Genomic DNA, 24,870 nt, shown 5'->3' with positions numbered 1-24,870 from the left:
TAGACCGGGCTGGTGGCCGTTCAGTAAACCTACTTCTTAAAATGGGAGGACCCCCTATTAAATGCCACTTCTGATTTGGGTCACGTCACTTTGAAAGGCAAATAGAGAAATGAGCAGCATCCAAACAAACGTGATGCTAATGACTCGAGTGGTCTGAGAGGAGACCTTGGTGGGAAGGGCAGAGCGATGGCAGTGGTCTAGTACTGGGCAGCCACGGTTGAGGGGCGACTCGGTCATTGCCAAGCTCCCAAAGGTTCCTCTGGAGAAGAAGCCGACCGGCTCAGCCCCTTGGCCTCGAGGGCAGAGCGAGAAATTAGCTTAAATTGGAGCTGGAAAGATTTAGGTTATGTGTAAGGAGGAACTTTTTAAACCCTGAAATATGCTACCAAGAAAGGCTTCGGGTTCTCGGGAGAGTATCTAAAAATAGCCTGTTCTTTAAAAATAGTTCTGGGCAAGCTTTAAACATAGCCTCAGCTCCAGCTTCTTGGCCCTGGTGCTCCGTGCACGTGGACACACTGTACACGGTCCTCCCCAGGTCTAAGGGCTCGTGGGACATTCAGAAGCAGCCTTTGGTCTCTGTCAAGACAAACATCTGGATATTTTAGATACGTATAGATAAGAGATTTATTTTTCCATCTGCCGCCCCACTGATGGGTGTCATGAAATACCAGCCTTTAGAATCTCACAAGTTTTCTTTCCAGGGCCGATGTTAACTGGGTCAGCCCCCCCCAGCTACCCCCATGTCCCCCCATTCCGGAGGCAGGGCTCCCCCGTGCCTGCAGGTGACCGGGAATTCATCCATCTCAGCAAAGTGTCCACCCACCCTGGTGACCTGCTCGCCCACCTCCTGATCTCAGCAGCCCTGGCCTGGCCACGTCCTTGGTCCCTGTCACTTGGGGTGCCGCTGTGCTTTCTCCCAACTCCTTGCCTCCCACCTTCTTGTTCTCTACACACCAGCCAGAGATAGAGATCTTACAAAACCACGTCTGGGTCTTGTCTGGTCTTTGCCTTCTTGCTTCCACTTAGGTGATCCCTGCCCATTTACCCTCAGGACAAAGCCCAAACTCCCTCCGATGGTTCCAGAACTTGTCAGTGTCTTGTTTGTTCCTCCAGCAGCAGCTCCCCCACCCATGTGCCCTGCCTAACGGCCCTTCCAGCCCACCAAGCCACTTGGCCTGTGGACTTTGCCAGCGCTGGTTCCGATGCCTGGCCCACCTTGCTCCCTGCCAACCTGCAGCTCTCAGCTTGGATGTCACCTTCTCTGAGTGACATTCTTCTCTGACCTTCCCAGGGGCCCTGGCCTTCCCCCTTGGCTGCCCTGTGGCACACGCCAGTCCCCAGGTTGTCTGCTTTTCCTATCCCTCCTGAACACTTGCTCCTGGTGTGTTCCCCAGAGCTGGAGGAGAGCCTGGCACCCAGCAGGTGCTCAATAAGTGACCAGGGACCAATCACCTGAAAGTCAGGCCACCCCAGCAGGGGGTTACCCTTTGCCGCCATCGTGCCCTGTGTCATCGGGTTTCCGCTTCCTCCAGGTCCCCACCAGCCCCTCTGTGTCACATCCTGACATGACATGCATGGCATGTTGGCAAATCCCGATCAGTGCCCACATACACAAGAGTATTTATTTAGACACGAATGCTCTCCGAGCCTTTGGAGTAATAACTTAGACAGCATCTTTAATAATAAACTCTTTTATAAATTAATCAATCCGCGGCTTCCTTTGATATCTCCATTAAACGGAGCATGCCATTAGCATACTATATCCAAACCCTGCAAAAAGGAGCCATGTCAGATGTAGATGGGTCCTGGAATCCAGTTGGGCATCCTGACCCAGGTGGCATCTCAGGACCAGAGACCATTTCCATGGGAGGGGCCGCCTGGGCCGGGGGCCACCCCAGCCCCTCCTGCGGGGAGGCATCATGGCTTGGTGCTCCTGCGTGTCCTCTCTCAGCGTCCGCGTCTGTCGCTGTGCAGCCTGACCTCGCTTTATGCTCCTGAGCACAGGACCTGCATGCACACAGCACTGCCCCACGCCACGTGCACTTCCACCACTGTCCATGCTCCCTGACTCCTGGAAAAGGCTGTTTTACCCCTTGGCTCACTCTCAGTCAATGGCCTTGCCCGGCTAGGGGGACAGGAAGGAGGAAAGCTGCCTCCAGCCTGTTTGTCCTGTGTAGAAGCTTCTACCTTCTCTCCGCCCAGCTCCCAAAGTCGCCCTGCTATCATCAGTGTCCCCCAGTCTACCTGATCGCCCCTGGGGTGAGTGCAGGAACCTTCTACTCGGGGTTCGACACCTTCCCTGGGATTATTTCACTGCTTTCTCCTCTTATCAGCCTGTCGTAGCTGATCACCTGTCCCCAGTGGCCTGTGTGGTGGCAAATACAACAGTCACTTCTCTATTTTCATCTTTGACCTCAGGCTGCTTCCTCCTTCTTGACTTGAGTGCTTCTCCCGGCCCTGGTGAGGCCACACTGATTTACTCCTGCTGTCTCCCCCGACCCCCTTCAACCCTGTTGTTGGCTCTATCCGGGGCCTTCTCTCCATATAATCTCTCTGCCAATGACTCATACGTTTAACCCCCAGCTCGGACTGTTTCTGGACCCCAGACTTGCACACCAGCCACTTACTTGCTCTCTCTGTTTGCATCTAAGATAGGCATTTCCAGCTAATATGGCCTACGTGGGATCCCAGCCAACCCAACGTCTCCCTTCCTTTATCTCCTTCATCTCAGTGGGTGCCATGAGCGTCTGCCCATTGCCCAAACTGAAGCTCCGGAGGTCATCCTAGACCCCAGACAATGAGCCCCGTGTCCCGCCCCTCAGCACGTCCCGTGTCCCATTGGCTGCAGCTTTGCACCTGCCCGGGAGCTGCCGGCAACTTGGGACCAGATTGCAGGCCTCCTGCAACAGCCTCCCAGCTGGACCCCTCTTCCCCACCTCTCCCCGATCCTCTCTCTTTACCCAGTAACTAGCATGTGCTGTAAACCTAAATTGGGCCCCTGCTTTGGCCCCCTCTGCTGGCTCTGGTCACACTTAGAATAAAAGCCAGACTCACCACTGTGGCCCGTGAGATGTTGGCCCTGCCCACCCTCCTGGCCCGTCTCTAAACACCTTGTCCGTCCCCCTCCACAGGGGCTCCTCTCCCTGCCCCCCACAAGTGGGGCTCCAGCCTTCAGTCTTTGCCAGGCCTCTCCCTCTGGCGTGCTCTTCCCCGGCCCTCCCTGTGGCTGCCTCGGACTCCCATTCAAGCCTTTGCTTACACGTCACCTCCCCAGAGAGGGCTTCCCTGACCACCTAGTCTGAGTGGCCCCTGGGATCTCTCCGGTCATGTTGTCCTACTTTATAATGCATCACAGCACTTTTCACTACCTGACGGTTTCTTGTTAACCCACATGCTCGTTGTCTGGGCCTCAAGGGCAAGACATCAGTCTGTCTATGTCAGTGGTCCCCGTGTGCTGGAACAATGCCTGGCATATGAAAAGCATTATGTAAATATGCATTGACTGACTGAATTAATAATAAATAAATGAATGATGACTCAGATCTTAGCTCACATAGACAACTCGTTCTCCAACGTTGTCAAAATCCGGCCCTGCCCTGGTTCATTCCCACACCCCAGGCCAGAGACTTCCCACCAGGCAGCCTAATGCCCTGCCCCCAAGCACCTTGACATCCGTGGTCATCTGTTCATTCGACACGTATAACAGTGTGCTGGGGACCACGGGCCTGGTCCCTGGAGGAGTGTAAAGTCGAGAGGGCCTAGACAGTGGGTCTCAAGCATTCATTCATTCATTCAAGAAACACCACTCTAGGACCTCCTACAGGCCAAGCACTGGTCTAGGTGCTTTACAAGTATAAGCCACTGGATACTCAGATGAGTCTGCGAGGTAGGAGCTGTTCTTATCCCTGTGTTAGCTGAGGAAACTGAGGCCCAGAAACGGGGAGGTCACCTACCCAAGGTCACACAGCTGGTGCTCATTTTGTTTCACCCTGGCTTTACCCTGGGCTTAATGTCCTGACCCTTCGACATCGTATTTTCATTCTGGGCCCACACCAGCCCCTCTGGACTTCCCTTCCTCAGTCTGAGCAGTGGGGGCTGGGGTCAGGGGGCTCACGGCAGCCCTTCCTGCTCTGAGGTCCACTCAGACCCTGCGATCAGCATCACTCCCAGCGTTCTCTGGGGTCCCCCAGGGGCTGGGAGGAGTCACACCTGCCTCTCCGTGTGCGTCAGGGCCCCCCACTTACAGTGTCAGGAGTTGGAAAATGAGATGCACAGCCGTGCGTTTCCTGGTGCGGGGCCCCACCAGGAAGCAGCGGTAGCTGAGCTGGGAAGCCTCATTCATGCTAATTTAGGAGGTGCAGTAACTCTGCAGAAAGTCACTTTCCAATTCTCAGGAGTTGGAGACAATGCCTTCTGTGGAGGGTTTGTAGGACAGATGCTGCCGTGGACTTCCCTTTGCAGACCAGACATGCTTCCAGAAACACGGGCCAGGGTTAGGTTTTTAAAAGAGACTCTTCAAAATGCAATCAGAGAAACTCACCACCCTATCTTTGAATGAATTACAATTTTCATTTATTGAATTTTCTTAAAGCACCACCTTTCATATTTGGGAGTAAATGGAATTCGACGGAGAAATCACTGCTTTTCCAAACTAACAATTTAGAAAATGGTTCTGCCAACAGGCTGGGTCTGGCTTCTGGGTCTAGCCAAGAGTTTTCGTCATGTCCCCACTACCCTAATAGAGGGAGTGGTCATTCTCGTGAATGCTTTCCTTTAGTAGATGCTTGTTGGAATTACCTATGTCTACTAATAACCCCATTTTATAGATGAGAAAACCAAGACACCCAGAGGCCACATAACTGGAAGAGCATCTGGACTGGCATAGTGCAGAAGAAACTCAAGAAATTAGAACGACTGACAGTTTGGAGAGTGAGCCCCTCCCCAACCCAGAAAGGGTTAGGGGAGGGGTCTGGACCCCACTAAAGGTGCAAGCCTCCTGGGAAAGGCAGCAATTCCAGGGGGAATGAGTACTGGGAAGTGAGGAGGGAGGGTCTTTCCTACCAGCTAACAGACTCTACAGTGAGTCATAAGAGGTAAAAGTGTGGCATTGACACAAGAACAGAGACAGATCAGTAGAATAGAGCAACACCAGGAAACACTCATGTATAGGTGGAGCTTGGAATGAAAGTGTCATTGAAAATCAGCAGGGAGGGGCACCTGGGTGGCTCGGTCAGTTGAGGTTCTGACTCTTGATTTCGGCTCAGGTCATGATCTCATGGTTCGTGAGATTGAGCCCCACATGGAGTTCAGTGCTGACTGTGTGGAGCCTGCTTGGGATTGTGTCTCTCCCTCTCTCCTCTGCCCCTTCCCTGCTCATGCTCTCTCTGTCTCTCAAAATAAATAAATAAACTTAAAAAAATTTTTTTAAATAAAATCACTGGGGGAAAGGACAGGTCATTTTCTAAAGATTCACGACAATTAGCTACTCATTAAAAACACTTCGATCCTTAACTCACACCATTCGCCAAGATAAATTCTAGGTGACTTAATATAAAAATATAGGACAATGCGTTTATGGGCATTCCTTTTCCAAAAGGTAGACACAGCTCGTGAAACTGCAAAGGAAAAGGCGGGTAAATTTGACTCTATTGAATATCAAAATGTATCACAAAAGCAGCTTTATTCATAATTGCCAAAACTTGGAGGCAGCCAAGACGTTCTTCTATAGGTAAATGGACCACAGGTGAATGACCTGGGAGGAGTCCAGATGATGGAATGTTATTCAGCACTAAAAAGCCACGAAGAGACACGGGGGAACCTTGAATGCGTATTGCTAAGTGACGGAAGCCAGTCTGAGAGGGCTGTGTACCGCTATGTGATTCCAACTACATGACATTCTGGAAAAGCCAAACCTCCAGAGACTGTGAACAGTCAGTGATGGCCAGGGGTTCAGGGAGGCAGAGAGGGAGGGAGGAGGAAAAAGGTGGGCCATGGGGAACTTTTAAGGCTGTGAAATGATTTGACACAGTAATGGTGGTTACCTGTCACTGTATATTTATCAAAGCCCATAGAATGTACAACACGAAGAGTGAACCTTAATGTAAACTAAGGATTTAGTTAATAATAATGGACCATCAGTTGTAATGCACCGTGCTATGCAAGACGTTAATCATACAGGAGATTGTGGGGGTGGCGACCGGGGACACATGGAAACTCTCCGTAATTTCTCTTCACTTTTTCTGTGACCCTAAACCTGCTCTAAAAAGTGAAGTCTATTAATTAAAAAACAAAAAGATGTTTGGTACAATGGAAAAGACAAAGCACTAAACTCTCAGGTAGTCTACATGACAGAAAGGATTAGTATCCTGAACACATAAAGAATTCCTACCAACTGTAAAAGGGAAAATTTTTTTAAAAGAAAAAATTGACAAAGGATACAGACAGAGGTAGGAATGGTCAATAAACACGTGAAAAATGCCCAAGTTCACTAATATGAGGGAAATATAAAATTTACAACAGTGTTGAGGTGCCATTCTGCTTCATGTGATGGGCACAGTCTTTCATGTTATGGGATCTCCAGGGTTGGTGAAGATTTAGGTAAGTGCTCCCAGACAGCTGGCAGAAGCACATGATAGGGCTACCGTGCAGGAGAGCCATTCCCCAACCTTGACTCAGATTTAAAACACATATGCTTTATGACCCAGCAATTCTCATCATCCCATCCGGAGCAATACTTGCTTGTATCCACAAAAAGACTTGTAGAAAGGTGTTCATTGCAGCATTGCCTGTAGAGCCAAAAATGGGGGTGAGAGGGAGAAAACCTAGTACCATCCATTGACTAGGTAAAGAAAACATGGTACTTCATTATTAAGGAAATGTATGCATCGGTTCCAAAGAATAAGCTATATCAGTCAGATACCTCTTGGCAAGTTCACCCAGAATGATGTCAAGAAAATGAAGATATCCATATGGATCACCATTCATCTCTTTCCAACAGACTGAGCCAAGGCAGAGAGGACCAGAGAGGGTGCTGTTGAATGGGGGGAATAGCCCAGTGGAGTTTGGTACCACCTGCCAGGGCCCAACGTAAGGATATGATCTAGGATGTCCTTGGGACTGGCAGAGACGGCCTGGGGGGATGCTGGGCTTTTAGGAGGCTCCTGAGGAGGAGGCCACAGCACCTGCCATGGTGCCTGGATTTCCTCCCTGGGATTTCCTGACTCGAGGGCTCCCCGCCAGTCCTCATCTGCCGTCAGAGAACAGCAAGAAGTGTCCATGAGGGGCTGACCCGGGCTCAGAGCACAGACGACCTCAGAGTGCTCAGTCTCCTTTGGGCCTGGGGTCCAGTGACTGGAGTGAGGCTGCTGCCAACCACACACACCTCTCCTCTGTTCTGCTTTCTGTGACCTCACATTGGTCACTTGATGTTGGCTGGAGTTCTACTGCGGAACCAGACAGACGCTACAAATCAGGGTTTTTCTTTTCCCTCTGGACATCCAGTTGTGAAGCATTTATTTTCACGCTGTGGGAACACAGGATGGCCTCCTGTCTCCATTCCCCAGGCTGGCTTCCAGGACACAAAGCCCCCCTCCCTCTTTACTTCTGTCTTTACTAACCCTCCATCTCCCCAGTCCTCATCTCCATCCTTTGTGTTGCTTCCTCTTTAAGAAAAAAGGGAGGGTGGTCGGGCAACCAGGGGAGGGCAGACATGCACGGGGCAGCTTGGGAAGAGCCCTGGAGTTGAGGGCATTTGGCTACGGGCACCAGTCACAAGTATACCATTTACTCCTTTTGTGACCTTGGACAGACTTTCCCACTCCAGGTGTCTACTTTCTCCCCTGTGAAATGGAATAATTGTATTCAGGGCTACCATATACAGCCTTGTAGGCACGGTTCTGCGGCAACTCTGGGGAGGGAACATGCACAGAGACGGTATTGTGAATGGAGCCCTATGGAGATGTGCAGTGGGCAACCTGAACAATAGTACATAGTCCTGACCATGGTACTTCATGATACTTCAGAGGGTTGTTATGAAAATTAAGAAGTAATAATACAGAGTGCTTGGCACATTACAGGTGCACTAGCATGATTACTTGCCTTTCTTCTTGTTATCTACCCCTTCCCTCTTCATCAGCAGTGTATCACTCTGTCTTAGGGTTCAGTTCCTGAGGGCTCCAGATCCACACAGAGAAACATCCCCAGGTCTGGAACAATCCTCGTAGCTATAATGATTACATGCCACTAGGCACCAGCACGAGGCTGCCTTGCCTCATTTCACTTACTCTTTGCCTTAGCTGTCACAATCCTCATCTTCGGGTTCAAGGATTTGAAGCTCAGAGAGTGAAGTTTTGCCTAGTGCTGCGTGATGAAAACATGGGGAAGAGGACTCCCAGTCAGATCCCTTGGAATCCAAGTTCCTCAGCCAGTAGGCTCAACCATTTTTGACCATGAGCCACAGAAGAAAGCATTTCAGTCACTGCACACACGTACACATGGATAGAACCGAAAAGTCTTACAAAACCATATTCATTCCCACTACATTTGATGGTATCAGATCTTTCTATTCCATTCCATTCCGTTCCATTCCATTCTTGTTGTCGTTGGCATTGTTTCTAATGCTGGCAATCAATAGTGGCAATCAATGAAGGTGATTTCATGACCCACTAGTCTAGTGAATCAAGACCAGCCGTTTGAAAAATACCCTCTAGGCTACTTTTCCCAAATGACCTCCTGACACAGGTGTCAGCAAACTATAGCCCACGGGCTAAATCTGGCTCAATGCCTATTTTTGTAAATAAAGTTTTATTGGTACAAGCCATACTCATCCATTCATATATTTATTGTCTATGGCTCTTTTGTGCTACAACAGTAGAGAAATAGTTGTAACAGAGCCTGGATGGGCCACATAGCCTAAATATCTACTTACCAGGTACTTAACAGAAAAAGTTTGGGGCTCCTGGTGGCTCAGTTGGTTATGTGTCTGACTCTTGGTTTCGGCTCAGGTCATGATCTCACGGTTTTTTGAGTTAAAACCCTGTGTCGGGCTCCGAGATGACAGTGCAGAGCCTGCTTGGGATTCTTTCTCTTCTCTTTCTCTGCCTGTCCCCAACTTGTGATGTCTCTGTCTCTCTCAAAATAAATAAATAAACTTAAAAAAGGAAAAGGAACGTTGGCCTGTCTGTGCAGATCTGACTCTGGGTCTCCCTTATTTAATTTCTCCATGCCTGCCCTTTTCCCTCTTGGTCAAACTCAAGCTCCTTGGCTGGCTTAGAAAAGCACCACTCTGGATTCCCCGCTCTGGCCCTGCCAACAGCCCGTCCCCTCCCATGCTGTCCCGCAGCACTGGCAGGCCCACAGGACAAAGGTGGACCGAGCCCCACCTGGCTTCCTGACCCCTTGTTCTGCTCCCCCCACAGGCCTCCTGGGAATGGTAGCCCACATGATGTACACACAGGTGTTCCAGGTCACCGTGAGCCTCGGCCCTGAAGACTGGAGACCCCACTCCTGGGACTACGGATGGTCCTTCTGGTAAGTGGCCTCTGACGTCCAGACACGAGACCCTCCTGCATGCTGGGACTTGGCAGCTCAGCCCAGGTGAGGGGGGAAGGGCAGAAGAAGGCAAGGGTAGCCCAGAGTCTGCAGGGACTTTGAGACCCTAGACTGGGGTTGGCAAACTATGGTCCATGGGCCACATCTGGCCTAGCACCTGCTTCTATGCAGCTCTCCACCGAAGGATGGTTCTTACATGTCTAGATGCTTGAAAATCAACCAAGAGAAGAATAACATCTTGTGATATGTGAAAATTACATGAAATTTAAATTCCAGTGTTCGTAAATAAAGTTTTCTTGGGACAGACCCTCTCTCATCATTTACGAGTTGTCTTGTGGCCACTTTCACGCTCCAGGGGCAGAGCTGTGACAGACGCTGAGTGGCCCACAGAGCCTAAAATATTCACTGCCTGGCCCTTTACAGAGAAAACAGAAAAGCAGCTTTTCCCTAAGCAAAGACGGCCACCATGCCCAGCTCTAGGCTTCCATCTTACAAAGGCGACAATTCCAGCAGAGAGATGGGGCTTCTCTCCAAGATTTCCAGCCAAATCCTGGTTGTGGCTGTCACTGGATTAGCTTAAGTCACGTGTGCATCCCATGACTGATGATTTAGACCCTGAGAAGCCATGACTGCTCTGATTGGTCTGGCCTGAGTCACAAGGTCCAGGGGGAGGGATTGGCCCCACCCAATCAATCCCTTGGACAGAGAGAGGAGGAGGAGCTTCCTTGGTGGAAAAGTAGGGGTGAGGCAGGGTTATCAGAAGAAGGAGTGCATGTTGGAAAGACAGCAGCCACAGTTGTCCATTCCATGGGGTATGCAGGCCTGCTTCTGGTGCTGGGGACCATTTATCCATCCACTCAGTCCATTTATGTGCATTTGCCGATTGCGTACTCAGGGACAGCCACTCTCCTAGGTGCTGGGGACACCACTGTGACGAAGAGAGCATCACGACAGGTGAATGAGACAAGTAAACAAGCTATAATGTGGATATGGGGGTTCCCAGGCTGCTGGGGGAGCACAGAGGAAGGGTTGCTGACCCAGCTTCCGGCAGGATGGGTCCTCTGCGAAGAGTGTGATCAGGCGAAATGTGGAGGAGGGAGTAAGACAGTGTGCTGGGCAGGGGGGACAGAGGTACAGAGACTTTGGAGGAAGATGGTCAGAATGGCCCTAAGAAAGACCCCCTTTTGGACCAGCGGGGGCCCTTGCTAATTTCACCTCTTCCCACTCTCTCTTTGGTTCCTGCTTTGTAAAGGCATGTGCCTTCAGGAGACCTTGACCCTCCCACAGCCTCCCCGATCCCTTTTAAGTGGAAGGATCACAGGGATACAGCTAAGGCTCTGGTGCCCCCTTTTACCCTACACTTCCCTCCCTCTAGCAGTTTTTGCCTGAGCTCTTGAACCTGGAAGGTAGTCACCTGAGCTAGAAAAGGAAAGGCATGGATGTTGTGAGTGTGAGCATGTGTGTAATAGTCTGTGCCCTGGATCGAGGCCTGGTGTGTCGTCACAACAGTGCCGTGTGGTGACGACTTCGTGGAGAGGTCACTGAGGCACAGGGCACTTAAGTGACCTGTCCGGGCTCTATGGCCACTGAGCGGCAGAGCCGGGATTTGAACCCAGGCAGTCTGGCCTCAGAGCCTACACTCCCAACCTCTGTTTTATGCCTCTCCGAGAACGTAATTCATGGACACGTGGTGGATGTGTGTAGCATGCTGTTTGATGCATGGCCCATGCTCTTAAATGGCAGCCCTTCTAATATTACTGATTTCATTATGAAATTTAACACATGCAAAACCCCCGTGTTGCATGTGTGAAAACTAAGGCCCAAAAAGGTTGGGTCACTGGCCCAGAGTCCCACAGCCTTAAGTAGCAATAGGATTCTAGAAGCTCCTGGCTCCCCACCCCAGCACTCAGTGTCGAGAACAGAGCCTGCTGGTGTCGACCGTGGGGACCTTTCTTTCACCAGAAGTTGCCTCCCACCCTGCTCCTGTTCCCTTGGGGCTGGCCTCATTCTCATTTGACTTATTTAAGGCTGGGGCCCAAGGTGCGGTCCCTATTAGGGTTGATCCATTTCTTCTTGTCACCGAGGCCTGCAAGATGGATCAGCCCCATTTTTCATCCCTTGCTTTTGGGGCCTCGCCAGGGCTGTGCAGTGTCATTTCTCTTGTTTAATATGTGTGAGGCCATTTGTCAAAATTTCTGGCCCCAGCGCCTCCCCCATCCCCGCCCTGGGCACCAGAGAGGAGACCAGCGTGGAGGCCAGACAGCGCCCCTCTCTGTCTCCCTGACCAGTAGGGCGGGACCAGCCTCGGGGACCTGGGAGGTCGGGGATCAGAGAGGCCCAGCTGGTGTTGGGCCACTGGCTTCTGGGAGGGACACCTGCACAGGAAGGCGAAGATTCCGCGGCTGAGTGTCAGACGGTCTCACTCAAACCTCAGACCTTGCCGATGGGCAGTGCTGGGCCGCGGTGGATGGGCACTGTGGAGGGGTGGATGGAGGGCAGCCCCTGGGCTCGGACAGCCTGGGAGTAGATCCCCACTCTGACCCTCACCGGCTGTGGACTCTCACCAGGTCACTCTGCCTCCCCATGCCTCAGTGTCCTCAGCTGTAAAATGGGGAAGTGGCCAGAGTCTCTTCTCATGGGCTCTTACAAGCAGTCTGTCAGTTTTCTGTTGATTTATAACACATCACCCTAAAATTTAGTGGCTTGAAGTGAAAATGTGTTATTGCCTCTTATGGTTTAGTGGGTTGACTGGGCTTTGGTGGGATGCTGGAGTCATCTGGGGCGTGGCTGGGCTGGGGGTCCAAGCTGGCCCCTCCCAGCGCTGGCTGTGGGTGCTGGCTGGGGGCTGGGGCTCAGCTAGGCTGTCAGTGGGAGGGACCAGCTTCTCCAGCCTGGTGGGTGGGCTCCTGCAGGATAAGCATTCCAAGAGACCCTAGCAAAAGTGACATGTGTATTTTGTGACCTTGCCTCAGAAGTCACACTGTCACTTCTGCTGCATTTGTTGGTCAAGAGCAAATGATGGGCCCAGATTCAAGGAGAAGCCCCCCCCGCCCCCACCCCACACAAAGCATGAACCCCAGGAGGTGAGGCTCCCGGTGGGGGGCATCCCTAGGGAGGGGCTACAATGGGGACTATGTGAAATAAGCTCAGAGGTGCTTAGCACACATGTCGCTATGAAAGGCAAGCCGCCCAGCCTCTCCGTGAGTCTCTAGAGCAGGTAATAGTAACGCCTCACGGGGCTATTGTCTGGACGCTGCAGGACCAAGCTCTTAAAAGATAATTGGCACATACTAAGTGCTCGTAAGTGGCGGTGATTATAAATGGTGATAATGACATGGAGCCTTCGGAAATGCTGCTCTCATTGGCTGGGAGGCGTGTACCCCAAAGGCCCGTGAGGATGGCGCCCTGTGGGTGTGCAAGCAGCCCCTTGCTGTCCGTTCTCTGGCCTCCACCTGCCCTGGTGTGCCGCTCACATTCGCCCCCAGGACGTTAGTGTTCCCTTAGCATCCAGCCCTGGCTGTGACTTCCTGTCACTGCCCAGCCCCCTGCCTTGGCCCCAGTGAAGCTTCGGGACCCCATCCTCACCCTGAGCCCAGAGCCCCTCCAGCCCTGGTTTTTTTCCAGCTCTGGGTCTCAGCTCCCCGAGCCGGCGGGTCACGCAGTTAGCCCAGGGGCTGAACCCAGCCCGTAGACATCTTGTGCGGCCTTCCACGATGCTCTCTACAAGTTCTATTTGCTTTTAACATCTAAAAAGGTAAACATTTTACATCGAAAGCCAAGTTTTGAGCTTCTCTTGACTGTTAGAGACTATGTACGTGCCTAAGTGGCGTTGCCACACGGCAGCAGGGGGCTGAAGCTGAATGGTGGCTGTCCCTGCTCATGGGGCACATGCTCTCCGGTCCACCCCTGTCCCCTCCACTCCCTCTTGCCTTATACTTTCCTCACTTCACCGTCCAGCTGACTCTGCGGGAATGTGAGTTTGTGACCCTGCTGTGGGACGTCAGCATGTCAGGTTTCCTGGTGACGGCAGGAAAGTGGAGTGCTAGTCAGTCTGTGCTTCTGTTTTCAATTTGATCAAAGTGGAGAAAGATAGGAAAGAGGCCCCTCCTACCACAGCACACACCATGAAACCCCAGTCGTGAGCACTCAGATTGCAGACTGAGGGTAGGAGAGCATCACGGAAGTGTAGCCTTTATAAGAGCTGGAAGCCTAGAGAGGTTAAGCAATTTGGCACAGGTCACACAGCAAGGGGGCAAGTTGCTCCAGGTCCCAGAGGGGTGGTGCCTCTCTGTTTGCTTCTGGGACTCCATCTGTGTGACGTGTGATGGCCTCACTGCTACCCTCTTCCCTTCCTCCCTTTTCCCCTTCTGGTCTCCACAACCCTGTGGAAACTGAAGGCTAGCCTCTCCCCTCTCTGTCAGCTGCCCTGCCCTCTCTGCCGGCCTTAGCTGGCATCTCAGCAGATAGATCCCTTAGGGGTCGGGTTCTGCGGCTGTGACAGTAGACGAACCTTGACCCCAAAGAGCCCCTGGGGAGGTTGTGTTTGCCGGTGTCCCTGCTGAGAGGCTGTGTGGTCAGCAGGGAGCTCTCACTCTCTCATGTCCCCCAAGGCAGGTGGCTCTTGCCTCCTTTTAAGACCAGGGAGGGGAAGGAGAGGCATGGCTGCCCAAGGAAGTCTGCTGGCCACGGCTGGACTACCTGGGCCCCCAGAACCTTCCATCGTCAGCTCCTGGCCCCATCAGCTCTGGGGCACTGAGCGTGGCCTGGACTGAGCATTTGTGTCCTGTCCTGCACAGTGACTCTGTGCCCATCTGGCCTGAAAGGAGGACGAGGGCTGCCTTTCTCAGTGATCAGTTAACAGTCTACCCACAGAGGAGAGCCTGGTGGCATCTCTGTATCTGCCCCCAGCATTTCCCTGCCGCTGCCCCCCCCCCACAGCTCCCAGAGGACGGGCACAGCCACTCTGTCCACCCCGCCACCCTCCCCTCTCCTCCCCAGTGTCCACTCTGCTCTTGGCTCCAAAAACCAGGCCAACCACCCACGTACCTCACGGCACCAGCTCAGGGGTGCACCAGCTCAGAAGTGCAAGCTGCAAACAGCAGGAAGTGTTCCAGTCCCCAGGTTCTCAAATAATGCCCTATGTGAGGGCCTGGAGGGGTCTTGGGGTGAGGCACGGCAGCCCGGATGCAGCCCTGAGCCCCTCACCCACATTAAAAGCAGAGCAGTATTTTTATATCTGTTCAATCTCTATTTATTCATTCTACAAATACTTATTGGGCCCCTACTAGGTGCCAGGCACTGTCCTCAGTGCTGAATGAGATATAGCAGTGAACTTAACAAAGCGCCTGTTTTCACGAAGCTAACATTCTGGGGCCGGGGTGGGGGGACTTCCACTTCTGGGGAGATGGAATGGACATCCTCCTCCTATCCCTCCTGCTAAGTACAACTATCCTCCTGCAACATCACACGTAAAACAGCGTAAGAGGATGCTAAAAGGTAGATGGGAGACAGCAGGCTGGCCCAGGACTGAGAGCATATTGGTGAGTGCTTTCTGTCTAGCGCAGCCTGATCTGCAAATGAAGAAGTCAGCAACCCAGCAGTGTGAAAAGGTGTGTGTGCGTGCGCACACACACACACACACACACACATCAGGGAGTCTGCTTTCTATAGCCAAAGACCAGGAAAGTTTAGCAATACCACTACCAAGACAGAAAGTTTAGCAATAACCACTCTCTACAGTGATACATCACAGAAACAACCACCACCCAACAACTGTGGTTTGATCCCTGGCCATACCCAGGTTAGAGTCCCTTCACCAGGCTGTACAGAGGCACCTAACTGCATGTCCCCTCACCTGCTGAGGTGGTGCCCGAGTAGGGAGCTGGGACTGTCCCCAAGTGGCACTGGAGATCTCACGGGGAGCCTCGACCTGACCCCCCAGGCAGGAACACGACTGAAAGTTTTCTCCCTAAGACTGGGAGCCCCACTCTTCCTCCACACAGTGCTGGAAGTTGTTGCTAGTGCGATAAAGTGTGAAAACAAAATAAAAGGCATACAGATTGGAAAGGAAGAAATAAACCAGACTTGTTTACAGATAACATGATCAGCAATGTAGAAAAGTCCAAGACATCTACCAAAAAAATGCCTAGACGTAATGTATAAGTTCAGCATAGTCTCAGGGTATAAGAAAAAAATGCAAAAATCAGTGATCTATAAACTAGCATTGAACCGTTGGACAACAAAACTAGAAATACAGTACCATTTGCATTCAAAACAGTGAACACTTTGTCATAAATCTAACAAAACGTTTGTAGGCCTTCTGTGCTGAAAACCACAAAATGCCAAGGACAGAGATCAGAGAAGATCTAAATAAATGGAGCAATCTAGCATGCTTGTGGTAGACCAGTTCTCCTCGAGGTTTACAGGTGTCATGCAATTCCTATGAAAACATCAGCAAGAGTTCTTGTAGGCACAGATAAGACTATTTTAAAACTTATTAGGAAAGGCAAAGGACCTAGAACAGCTAAAATCAGTTTGAAAAAGAAGGAAATACATGGAAGGAATCAGTCTACCCAATTTAAAGACAATATACTCAGGGCGCCTGCGTGGCTCAGTCGGTTGAGCGCCCGACTTCGACTCGGGTCATGATCTCACTACTCGTGGGTTCGAGCCCCACGTCAGGCTCTGTGGTGACTGCTAGCTCAGAGCCTGGAGCCTGTCTTCAGATCCTGTGACTCCTTCTCTCTCTGACCCTCCCCTGCTCACGCTGTCTCTCTCTCTCTCTCAATAATAAATAAAAACATTTAAAAAAATAAAAAAAGACTTAATATACCATAACAGTAGTCTAGATTGTGTGGTATGGTGGAGGGAAGACACACAGATCAATGGTATAGAATAAGGAACCCAGAAATAGGCCTCACTGATATTTGACAAAGATGCAATTCTGTTCGGCAGAGGGGGAAGTAGCCTTTTCAACAAATAGTGCTGGAAAAAGAATCACTCTTGGTCTACACTCCACACCTTATCTAAAAATTAACTCAAAATGGATCATGGACCTACATATACATGGTAAAACTATAAAGTTTTTAGAAGAAAAAATAGAAAATCTTTGGCATCTAACCCTAGACAAAGACGTCTTGGATTTGATATCAACTGGATCAAAAGCATAAAGGGAACATTTGATACATTGGATTTTAGCAAAATTAAATGCTTTCGCTCTGGGACAGACCTTGGTAAGAGGTTGAAAAGACCAGTTACAGAGGAAGAAAATACTTGTCAGCCTCCTCTCTGACAAAAGACTTGTAGCTAGGATTTGTTAAAACTCTTGAAACTCAACAGTAAACAACAGCAGCAAAACAACCCAATTAGAAAGTGGGCAGGAAAACATGCACATATTTTGCCAAAGAGGATAAACAGATGGCAAGTAAGCAACCGAAAAGATGTTCACCACCATTAGCCATTAGGAAAATGCAAATGGAAACTACAATGAAGTGTTACTACACATCTATTAGAATCACTAAAAAAAAAAAAAAAAGTGACAACATGAAATGCTGGTGCAGATGTGGAGAAACTTGGCGGTATCACGGAACAAATTGTTGACACACACAACACTGGGAATGAGTCTCCAGAGATTCACACAGAGTACAAAGAGCCAATCCCCAAAATACATGCTGTGTGATTCCATTTATATAACATTCTTGAAATGACAAGATTATAGAAATGAAGAACTGATTGCTGGTTGCCAGAGGTTGGGAGGGGAGCGGGTGTGGCTGTACAATGGCAACAGGAGGGACCATTGTGGTGATGGTTGGAAATGTTCTGTATCTAGATGGTATCGCTGTCAATATGCTTGCTGGTCGCGTACTATGTTCGCAAGATGTGGCCATTGAGGGAAACTGGGTAAAGGGTACATGGATCTCTCTGCGTGATTTCTTACAACTGCATGTGAATCTATAATTATCTCAAAATAGAAAGTTTCATTTAAAAACAAAGAATAATAAATAATAGGGGGAAAAAAGCTACAGGAGAATTACAGGGTGTGGTGAGGGCTGAGATGACACTGAACAGGGGCATGTGACAGAGACACTCCTCCTCTGGTTGAGTGATCAGAGTTGGGAGTTGGACTTGGTCCTAGATAAGACTAGAAATCCACTTTAGAACTAAGCTATGTAAAAGAAGGGGATGTATAAAAAGTGATTGTACAAGAACAGAAACCCAATTCAAGTTGGCTGAGGGGGAAAAAAATCCAATAAAGGAATTTGGGCATCCCTCACTGAAAAGTCCGAGGATAATGGCTTCAGCTCAAGGGTCTAGCTCCTTTTCATGAGGCAGCCTCAGGAGTGGCAAGGCAGTTCCCAGAGGCTCCAGGCTCAAATCCCACCAGCCTGGTATCTCAGGAGAAAGATGAGCCCTATTTTCCAACACCTTGAGCAAGAGTCCTGGGATTGAGTCTCATTAGCCTGACTTGGGTGTCACATGCCCATCCTTGAACCAACTACTGTGGCCAGATGGAAGCGATGCTCTCATTGGCCAGGTGTTGGCCATGTGATCATCCCTAAAGGTTGGGGGTGAGGCCAGCTCCATACAAACCACGTGGCCTGAGAGGAGGGGAACACTGTTCCCTTAACGGAATGGATGCCGGTCAGGCAAAACTCATGAATCCTTGCAGAATCCCAGAAAAAGCCTGCTGCTTCATTGGCCATCCTCAGGTTCCTAATTTCCATCTATCTAGTTAAACACATACCTCACATTGAACTACAACACTCCAGTCTTGAGTTTCATTGCTTGGAGGGAAGAGTATCTGATTGGACCAACTTTTGTCAGATGCTCAGCCCTTATCCAGTCATCTATCAACAGGGGGCAGGGTCGCTTACTGGACTCTTTAGTGGACAAGGCACTTCTAAGAGGGGCCAAGTAGACCCCATAGCTGTCTATTACAGTTACTCAGAGCTTCTGGGAGAGCTAAACTAGCTCATTATCATGAAAGAATTAGGAATCCATGAATGGTTTTGGAGATCAGGTATAGGTGACGATAGTGGATCCTTGGGAGTAAGACTGAATCCTCATACTTCCCCTTGCTTTCCTTCTGGATGGCCAGGGGCTGACAAAGGGAAGAGCAGTGGGTGTGCGAGACAGGCCGCACTGACCTTGAGGAATGCGTGGTGGTCATGTGGAGAGACAGTGGGGTGGTGGGTGGAATGGGAGACGGGATGCTCTGAGATAGGGCTACAAAGCTGAGCCCTTGATTTGGAGGAAACCAGTCAGCAGGGGAGAACCTGGGGCGCAGGGACCAGGAGACCAGATAGGTAGAGCCAGGCAGGTAGCCACCCCTGCTCAGAGGTAGGTGGGGGGCCATTTCTAGAATGGGCACTGGGTCAGAGACCAGTGGCCTGGCCTGCTGATGTCCTAACCCCATACCGCCCATCCCTTCTTCCCAGTTGTGGATGGGACAGATCCTCCAGCCCTGGCTGGCTCAGCGTACACATCAGGTGAGTGCGGCCAAGAGTCCCCAGCTGTGCTTGGAGGAAGTGTGGAGCAGAAGCCACACGGTCATTATTACTTCACCTCTCAGAGGGAGAGTTTGGAAGCGAAGTCAGATGGAAGTGGGTAGTAAGAATGTTGTTGAAAATACCAATGGTAGCAATGACAGCAAGCTGTTTTGTGTGCCTACTGTGTGCGCCAGGCACTGTTCTAAGATGTTTTTAATGGCTTCTCTCCTTTAATCCTCGTAACAACGCTGTGAGGTAGTGCTGTTGATATGTCCATTGAACAGATATGAGGAATAAGAGGCAGAGAGGTTAAGCATCTTGCTCAAAGTCATACATGAACAGAGGTAATTTAATTCCCCAGGGTGTCTACCCCCATCTACTTTTCTATCATCAGCTCCCACTCATCACACTCTTCCTCACTCCAGCATCCCAAACCTCCTGCAGACTGTGGACTGTTCTCTGCTGCCTCATGCCTCCATGCCTTTGCACATGCCCTTCCTTCTTCCTGGAATGCTCTTCCCCCGGCAGATGCTCATTCATCCTCCAAGACCCTGTGCAACACAAGCATAGTTGTGTTCTGGTGACCTTCCCTGAGGCTGGCCCCCTTGGATGGGTTGCCTCGGCCTTTTCTTGCCTCCCAGTGATGAACTCTGTCACGTCTGTGTCACAGTGTACAGACTGAGCAGGGCAGGGACCAGATCCTGTTCCGCTCTACGGTAACACCTGCTCAGGTCTGGCCCAGAGGAGGTGGCTGTGCAGGGTGAATGCTTGTCTGGTGGACAGGGTTTCCTGTCCCCTGCCCACCCTCACTGTGGCACCTCTCTCCTCTCTTGGCAGCCTGGCGTGGGGCTCCTTTACCTGCTGCATGGCAGCCTCTGTCACCACACTCAACTCCTACACCAAGACGGTCATTGAGTTCCGGCACAAGCGCAAGGTCTTTGAGCAGGGCTACCGGGAGGAGCCGACCTTCATAGACCCTGAGGCCATCAAGTACTTCCGGGAGAGGTCAGTGCACATGTGGCTGCCTCTGGCCACCATTGGGAATCCAAAGCCTGGGGTCGGCCTCACTGGCCACAGGGCTCCAGTCAAAAACTGGAGTGAGTGCTCTGACAGAAGCATCTCTGGGTGGTTGTGGGGTGCAAGGGACAGTCTGGGTGAGGCAGAGTGCAGACCCGATTATGTTGGAATTTCTGGGACATTTTGATGTTTTATGGGACATGAGGTTGCCTTGTGATCAGAGCCTGAGAAACCAAGAAGAAGAGAACTGAGTCTGATTGGTTGCCATTCAGCCTCATGCTGCTTAGAACCAAGATAAGGGTGCACAGAGAACGAACCGAGGCTCCCTTCTTGGGCTCTGTCACAGCATTGAGTGAAAAGAAGACCCAGCAGTGGGATTGTTGATGGCTGCTAGAGGAGGAGGCCTCCTGAAGGTCAGGGACTGCATCTGATCCCCTGAGTCCTCAGAGTCCACTTGGGAATAGAGGAAGGAACAATAAATGGTGAGTGTGTGAATAGATGGATGGATGGTTGTATGTAGGTATGGCTGAGAGGGGTGGATGGATGGATGGGTGGAAGAATGAATGGATGGATGGATGGGTGGATGGATGGATGGGTGGAAGAATGAATGGATGGATGGATGGGTGGATGGATGGATGGGTGGATGGATGGGTAGATGGGTAGATGGATGGGTGGATGGGTGGATGGGTGGGTAGATGGATGGATGGGTGGATGGGGGGATGGATGGGTGGATGGGTGGATGGATGGGTGGGTGGAAGAATGGATGGATGGATGGATGGATGGATGGATGGATGGATGGATGGATGGGTGGATGGGTGGATGGATGGATGGGTGGGTGGGCAGGTAGATGGGTGGATAGATGGGTGGGTGGAAGAATGGATGGATGGGTGGATCGGCGGATGGATGGGTGAATGGGTGGATGGATGGGTGGGTGGAAGAATGGATAGATGGATGGGTGAGTGGATGGATGGGTGGTTTGATGGGTGGGTGGGTGGATGGATGGGTGGGTGGAAGAATGGATGGATGGATGGATGGACGGATGGATGGACGGATGGACGGACGGATGGATGGGTGGATGGTTAGATGGATGGGTGGGTGGATGGGCGGGTGGATGGGCGGGTGGATGGGTGGATGGATGGATGGGTGGATGGATGGGTGGATGGGTGGATGGATGGGTGGATGGATGGGTGGATGGGTGGGTGGATGGGTGGGTGGATGGGTGGGTGAATGGATGGATGGATAGATGGATGGATGGGTGGATGGATGGATGGGTGGATGGATAGATGATGAATGAATGGGTGGATGGATAGATGGGTGCATTAATGCATGAATGGATGGATGGATGGTGGATAATGAATGAGTGGAGGACAGACAGGCAGAAAGTTATCATATTTCCTAGGGCCATCTCCTTAATAAACTACATGAACCCAAATCCTGATCACAGGCTTTGCTTCTAGGGGAGCTGACTGGATGTGCAGTAACGCTCTCAGTGGCAGAGAACTGAAGGGTTGCAGGAGTGAAGCCAGAGCCTGAGGAGGAGAACAGGGAAGGAGCCTGAAGGGTTGGGCAGCATCGAGGAGCCAGGCTGTCTGCGAGGCAGTGGACGGGCTTCCAGCCTAAGAGTCACGTGCTAGAGGCCACACATGGACGACTCTCTGACTGTTACAGACCCTGTCTCTCCTGTGCCACGTGGGTCTCCTTTCTGTCCCTGAGCACTGCAAGCTCACCCCTTCTTGGGGGTCTTTGCACTGGCTGCGCCCTTGCCTGGAAGACTCACCTGGCTGGGTCACTCAGGTCTTACCTTGAATGTCGCCTGCTCAGAGAGGCCTCCCTTAATCACTCGGTCTAAATTTGCCCCATGCACCCTGTTCTAGTCCCTGTGTTTTTCAGAGCACCCACACAATCTGACCTTATTCTGTTTGTTGGATAGTTTGCAGGCTGTGAGCTCTGCGGCAGAAGGCTTTCGCAGTCATATTCCCCACTAACTAGGCCAGGCCCCTAGTAGGTGCTTATTAAATTGGTTTTTTCTTGGGGTCATAAACTGAATTCTTCTCTTGGGAGACTTCAAGCCTGGCTGCGCCTCATGCTCTTTCAGCTCAGGCTTTACGATCATTAGGCAGATTCAGCTTCCCAGCACCCCCACACGAAGTCCCAGGTCAGGAGTCCAGTCCCGGGGCCACTCAGCTGGGGACAGCGGCGGGTCAGACTAACCAGGCCTACAGGGCCGCCCTGCCCACAGCTGTGGACAGAGCGCGCTCCCTAGGAAGGTGACTGGCATAGCACGCGCCCCACAGCAGGCGCTCAGGAAGCGTTTACAGCAGGCATCAGACCCCCGATGTCTAAAACTGGCCCATTAACACTGCATCTCAGCCGTGGAGGGGCCGGGGGCACCCACGAGCAGCCCTGTGTTGTGGAGGCAGAAGACAGTACCCTGTCAGCAAGAAGCTGCCGTTTGCCGGTGCGTTAGTTGGGATGGTCCCTGATAGCTCAGGCCCCGGCGATGTGGGGGCAGATGAATGGGTCCCGGCATATGTGCAGAATATCACTTGACACGTTCATAACTTTAACATTATGCAGAGGTTCATCAAATTTTATTTCCCTTCCTCTCTGAGGAGAGCATTTCAGCTTAGCTGGGCTGTTCTCTTTCTCTTTTTTTTCTTTTTTTTTTTGGTGCCTTCCCCACACAGGGCTCAGAGCACACGGATAGATCTCTGCACAGGCTGGTGCAAGTTGGCCAGCAGCAGCGGGGCTGAAATTCTGCGGTAGCCAGTGTCCCCAGAACTGCAGCCAGGGATGGGAGGGGACAGAGCCCAGGGGCCCACCTGCCTTTGTGCCCTACTTCTCGGGGTTAGGGGGTGCTGCGGAAGGAGCAAGGGGCTGGCGGAAGCCTCGAGCTGATTTTGTGGGTGCTGTTCCAGTCCTGTGGCTGCACTGCTGTGTGGCCTCAGGCAAGGCACTGAGCCTGTCTGGGCCAGTGTCCTTGGACCCCAGGTGGGAGAGCCCGGAGCCGTCAGCGCCCTGGGAAGTCACGCTTTGGTAACCCAGGTCGTGGGCTGGACAAGGTACCCGCGATTTGTGTTTATGAGTCCATTTCGTCTGTTCCTGATGTGAACTCTAAGGTAATGATTTTAGGATGATTGGCTTAGGAGACAGCATTTGTGATACTAGGAATCTAATAACCATTTAAATGACTGCAGAATACGCACGGTGCCGAACACTCTTCTATCTGCTCTAGGTGTGACTCCGTGAATTCCACCGCACCTCAGGGAGGCAGTAGGTACTATTGTGTCCCCATTTTATAGATGCAAAATCAAGGCACAGAGAGGTAAAGTGGCTGTCACACAGCCGGCAAGTGCTAGAGCTGGGATTTGAAGCCAGCCACAATCAGTCCCCTGATGTGTGGCCTCCTCTCAGGACTGGTCAGCAGTCTCTGCCCGGCAGGGAGGTGGGAGCTGGGCTTGCAGGGGTGAATAAGGGGAGTCTGCTGAGGGTCACAGGGGGAGGGTGGGTGCGGTGCCCTCGGAGAGGGTGCAGGGCCTCCCAGCCGTCCCTGCCATTCCTGTCTGTGGACCCCCCCCCACTTTATCAGGCCCTCCTGCTGTGCTCTGGCTGAGGACAAGATGATGCCCTGTGGGGGCCGGTGGCGCAGGAAGGACTTGTCTGCCACCACACCTCCTTCCCCAGATCCTGTTGGATTTTTCTCCGGAGGAGCCCAGTGCAAGTCTCAGGACCAGTTGGGCAGATTCTGAACAGTCTTCAGGCGTTTTGAAATGCAGTGGGGTGTGGAAGAAAGGGGTGTGTGTGTGTGTGTGTGTGTGCGTGTACGCATGCACGGGTGCACATGTACACACATGTGGAGCAGGGCAGAGGCTGGGGAGCAACCCCCGAGTTTGAGCAGCCTCGCCTGCTCAGAGGAATGCCTGGCATTAAGCTCTCCCCTGTCACCTTGCCTCCGGTCCCCAAGGAGGGCGTCTTAATGGGGCCTCCGGAGGGGCCAGTCAGAAGCTGTTGAAGGAAAGGTAAATATTTGCAGGCGTGGCTTCCTTGAGTGCTTGATGTGGAGATCGGCTTTCCCAGGTTGTGGAGGAAAGCCAGACCTGTCGGGTTGGACTCCAGGAGGAATTCAGCAGCACCGAGCAGACATCCTGCTTCCCCGACGAAAGCTGCGAGGGTGCGACAGAGAAAGTTCCAGAGCTTTTGGAGGGAGAATGGCTTGTGCCCCTCTGGTGGGCGGTTCAGATCACCCTCCGTCCTTCACCTCCTTGCTGTGTGGCTGCCTCCTTCCCGTGTGTGCACGCTGCTGCCCGTGGAACTTTCTGGTTTCCACTGGGTCCTGGGCCCTCAGGGGCCCCGTAAGTCATCCAACTGACTATCCGTAACACCTACGTCATTGATCACAGTGCGAGATCGTGCTCTTCCTGGGCCTGGCCTGCCCGTACGCACTGCACCCTGCCTGCTCTCGTTAAGAAATCGACCAGGGTGGAAGTGGATTCCGCAGTTTGCTAGCTGTGGGTCTGTCCCCAGCTGTGGGTCGCTTCCCCTCCTGGAGCTCAGTTTTCCTGGCTGGAAAATGGGCTGGCACCTTCTTCGCCCTGTTGATGATTCCATGAGATGATACAGGGAAGCTTCTGTAACTAAGCCAGGACCCCTCCCCCACCATCTTTTCCCAGCCACACCCCTGCCAGAAACCTCCCTATACACTCCCTGCCCAAGAAGGGGGCGCAGCACGGGCTGGACACTGGTGGCCCCTGGAGAACCCAACAGAGAGACAGACTTGCTTTGTTTGGCCCCTGGAGTGGTTTAATGTTTTTGTTGG

The 24,870-nt window shown here is 51.7% G+C and overlaps 1 protein-coding gene and 1 long non-coding RNA gene across 8 annotated transcripts in view; one reads left to right on the top strand and one right to left on the bottom strand.

Annotated features, from left to right (window-relative positions):
• Nucleotides 1–24,870, top strand: part of GSG1L (GSG1 like) — a 138,837-nt gene that overhangs the window by 95,895 nt on the left and 18,072 nt on the right. For 4 of the 6 annotated variants that reach the window (XM_029948251.1, XM_029948252.1, XM_029948255.1 and 1 more), the window contains 2 exons: nucleotides 9,417–9,528; nucleotides 19,875–20,042. In XM_029948251.1, coding sequence (XP_029804111.1) covers nucleotides 9,417–9,528; nucleotides 19,875–20,042 — 280 coding nt within the window. Of the gene's footprint in view, nucleotides 1–9,416; nucleotides 9,529–9,720; nucleotides 9,857–19,874; nucleotides 20,043–24,870 lie in introns of those variants that run through there. The other 2 variants (XM_029948256.1, XM_029948253.1) reach the window with 2 other exon arrangements.
• LOC115299007 lies at nucleotides 6,677–8,314 on the bottom strand. 2 transcript variants are annotated; one of them, XR_003911935.1, is made up of 2 exons: nucleotides 8,283–8,314; nucleotides 6,677–6,785 (listed from the first exon to the last, which is right to left on the bottom strand). It is a non-coding gene; the product is annotated as an uncharacterized LOC115299007 (long non-coding RNA). The 2 variants fall into 2 exon arrangements; XR_003911934.1 differs by lacking the exon at nucleotides 8,283–8,314 and adding an exon at nucleotides 6,920–6,999.

The sequence above is a fragment of the Suricata suricatta genome, chromosome 8 (assembly GCF_006229205.1).
Source record: "Suricata suricatta isolate VVHF042 chromosome 8, meerkat_22Aug2017_6uvM2_HiC, whole genome shotgun sequence".
Lineage (NCBI taxonomy): Eukaryota > Metazoa > Chordata > Mammalia > Carnivora > Herpestidae > Suricata > Suricata suricatta.
The sequence above is the reverse complement of the archived record's forward strand: the minus strand, read 5'-3'. Positions and strand labels throughout refer to the sequence as shown.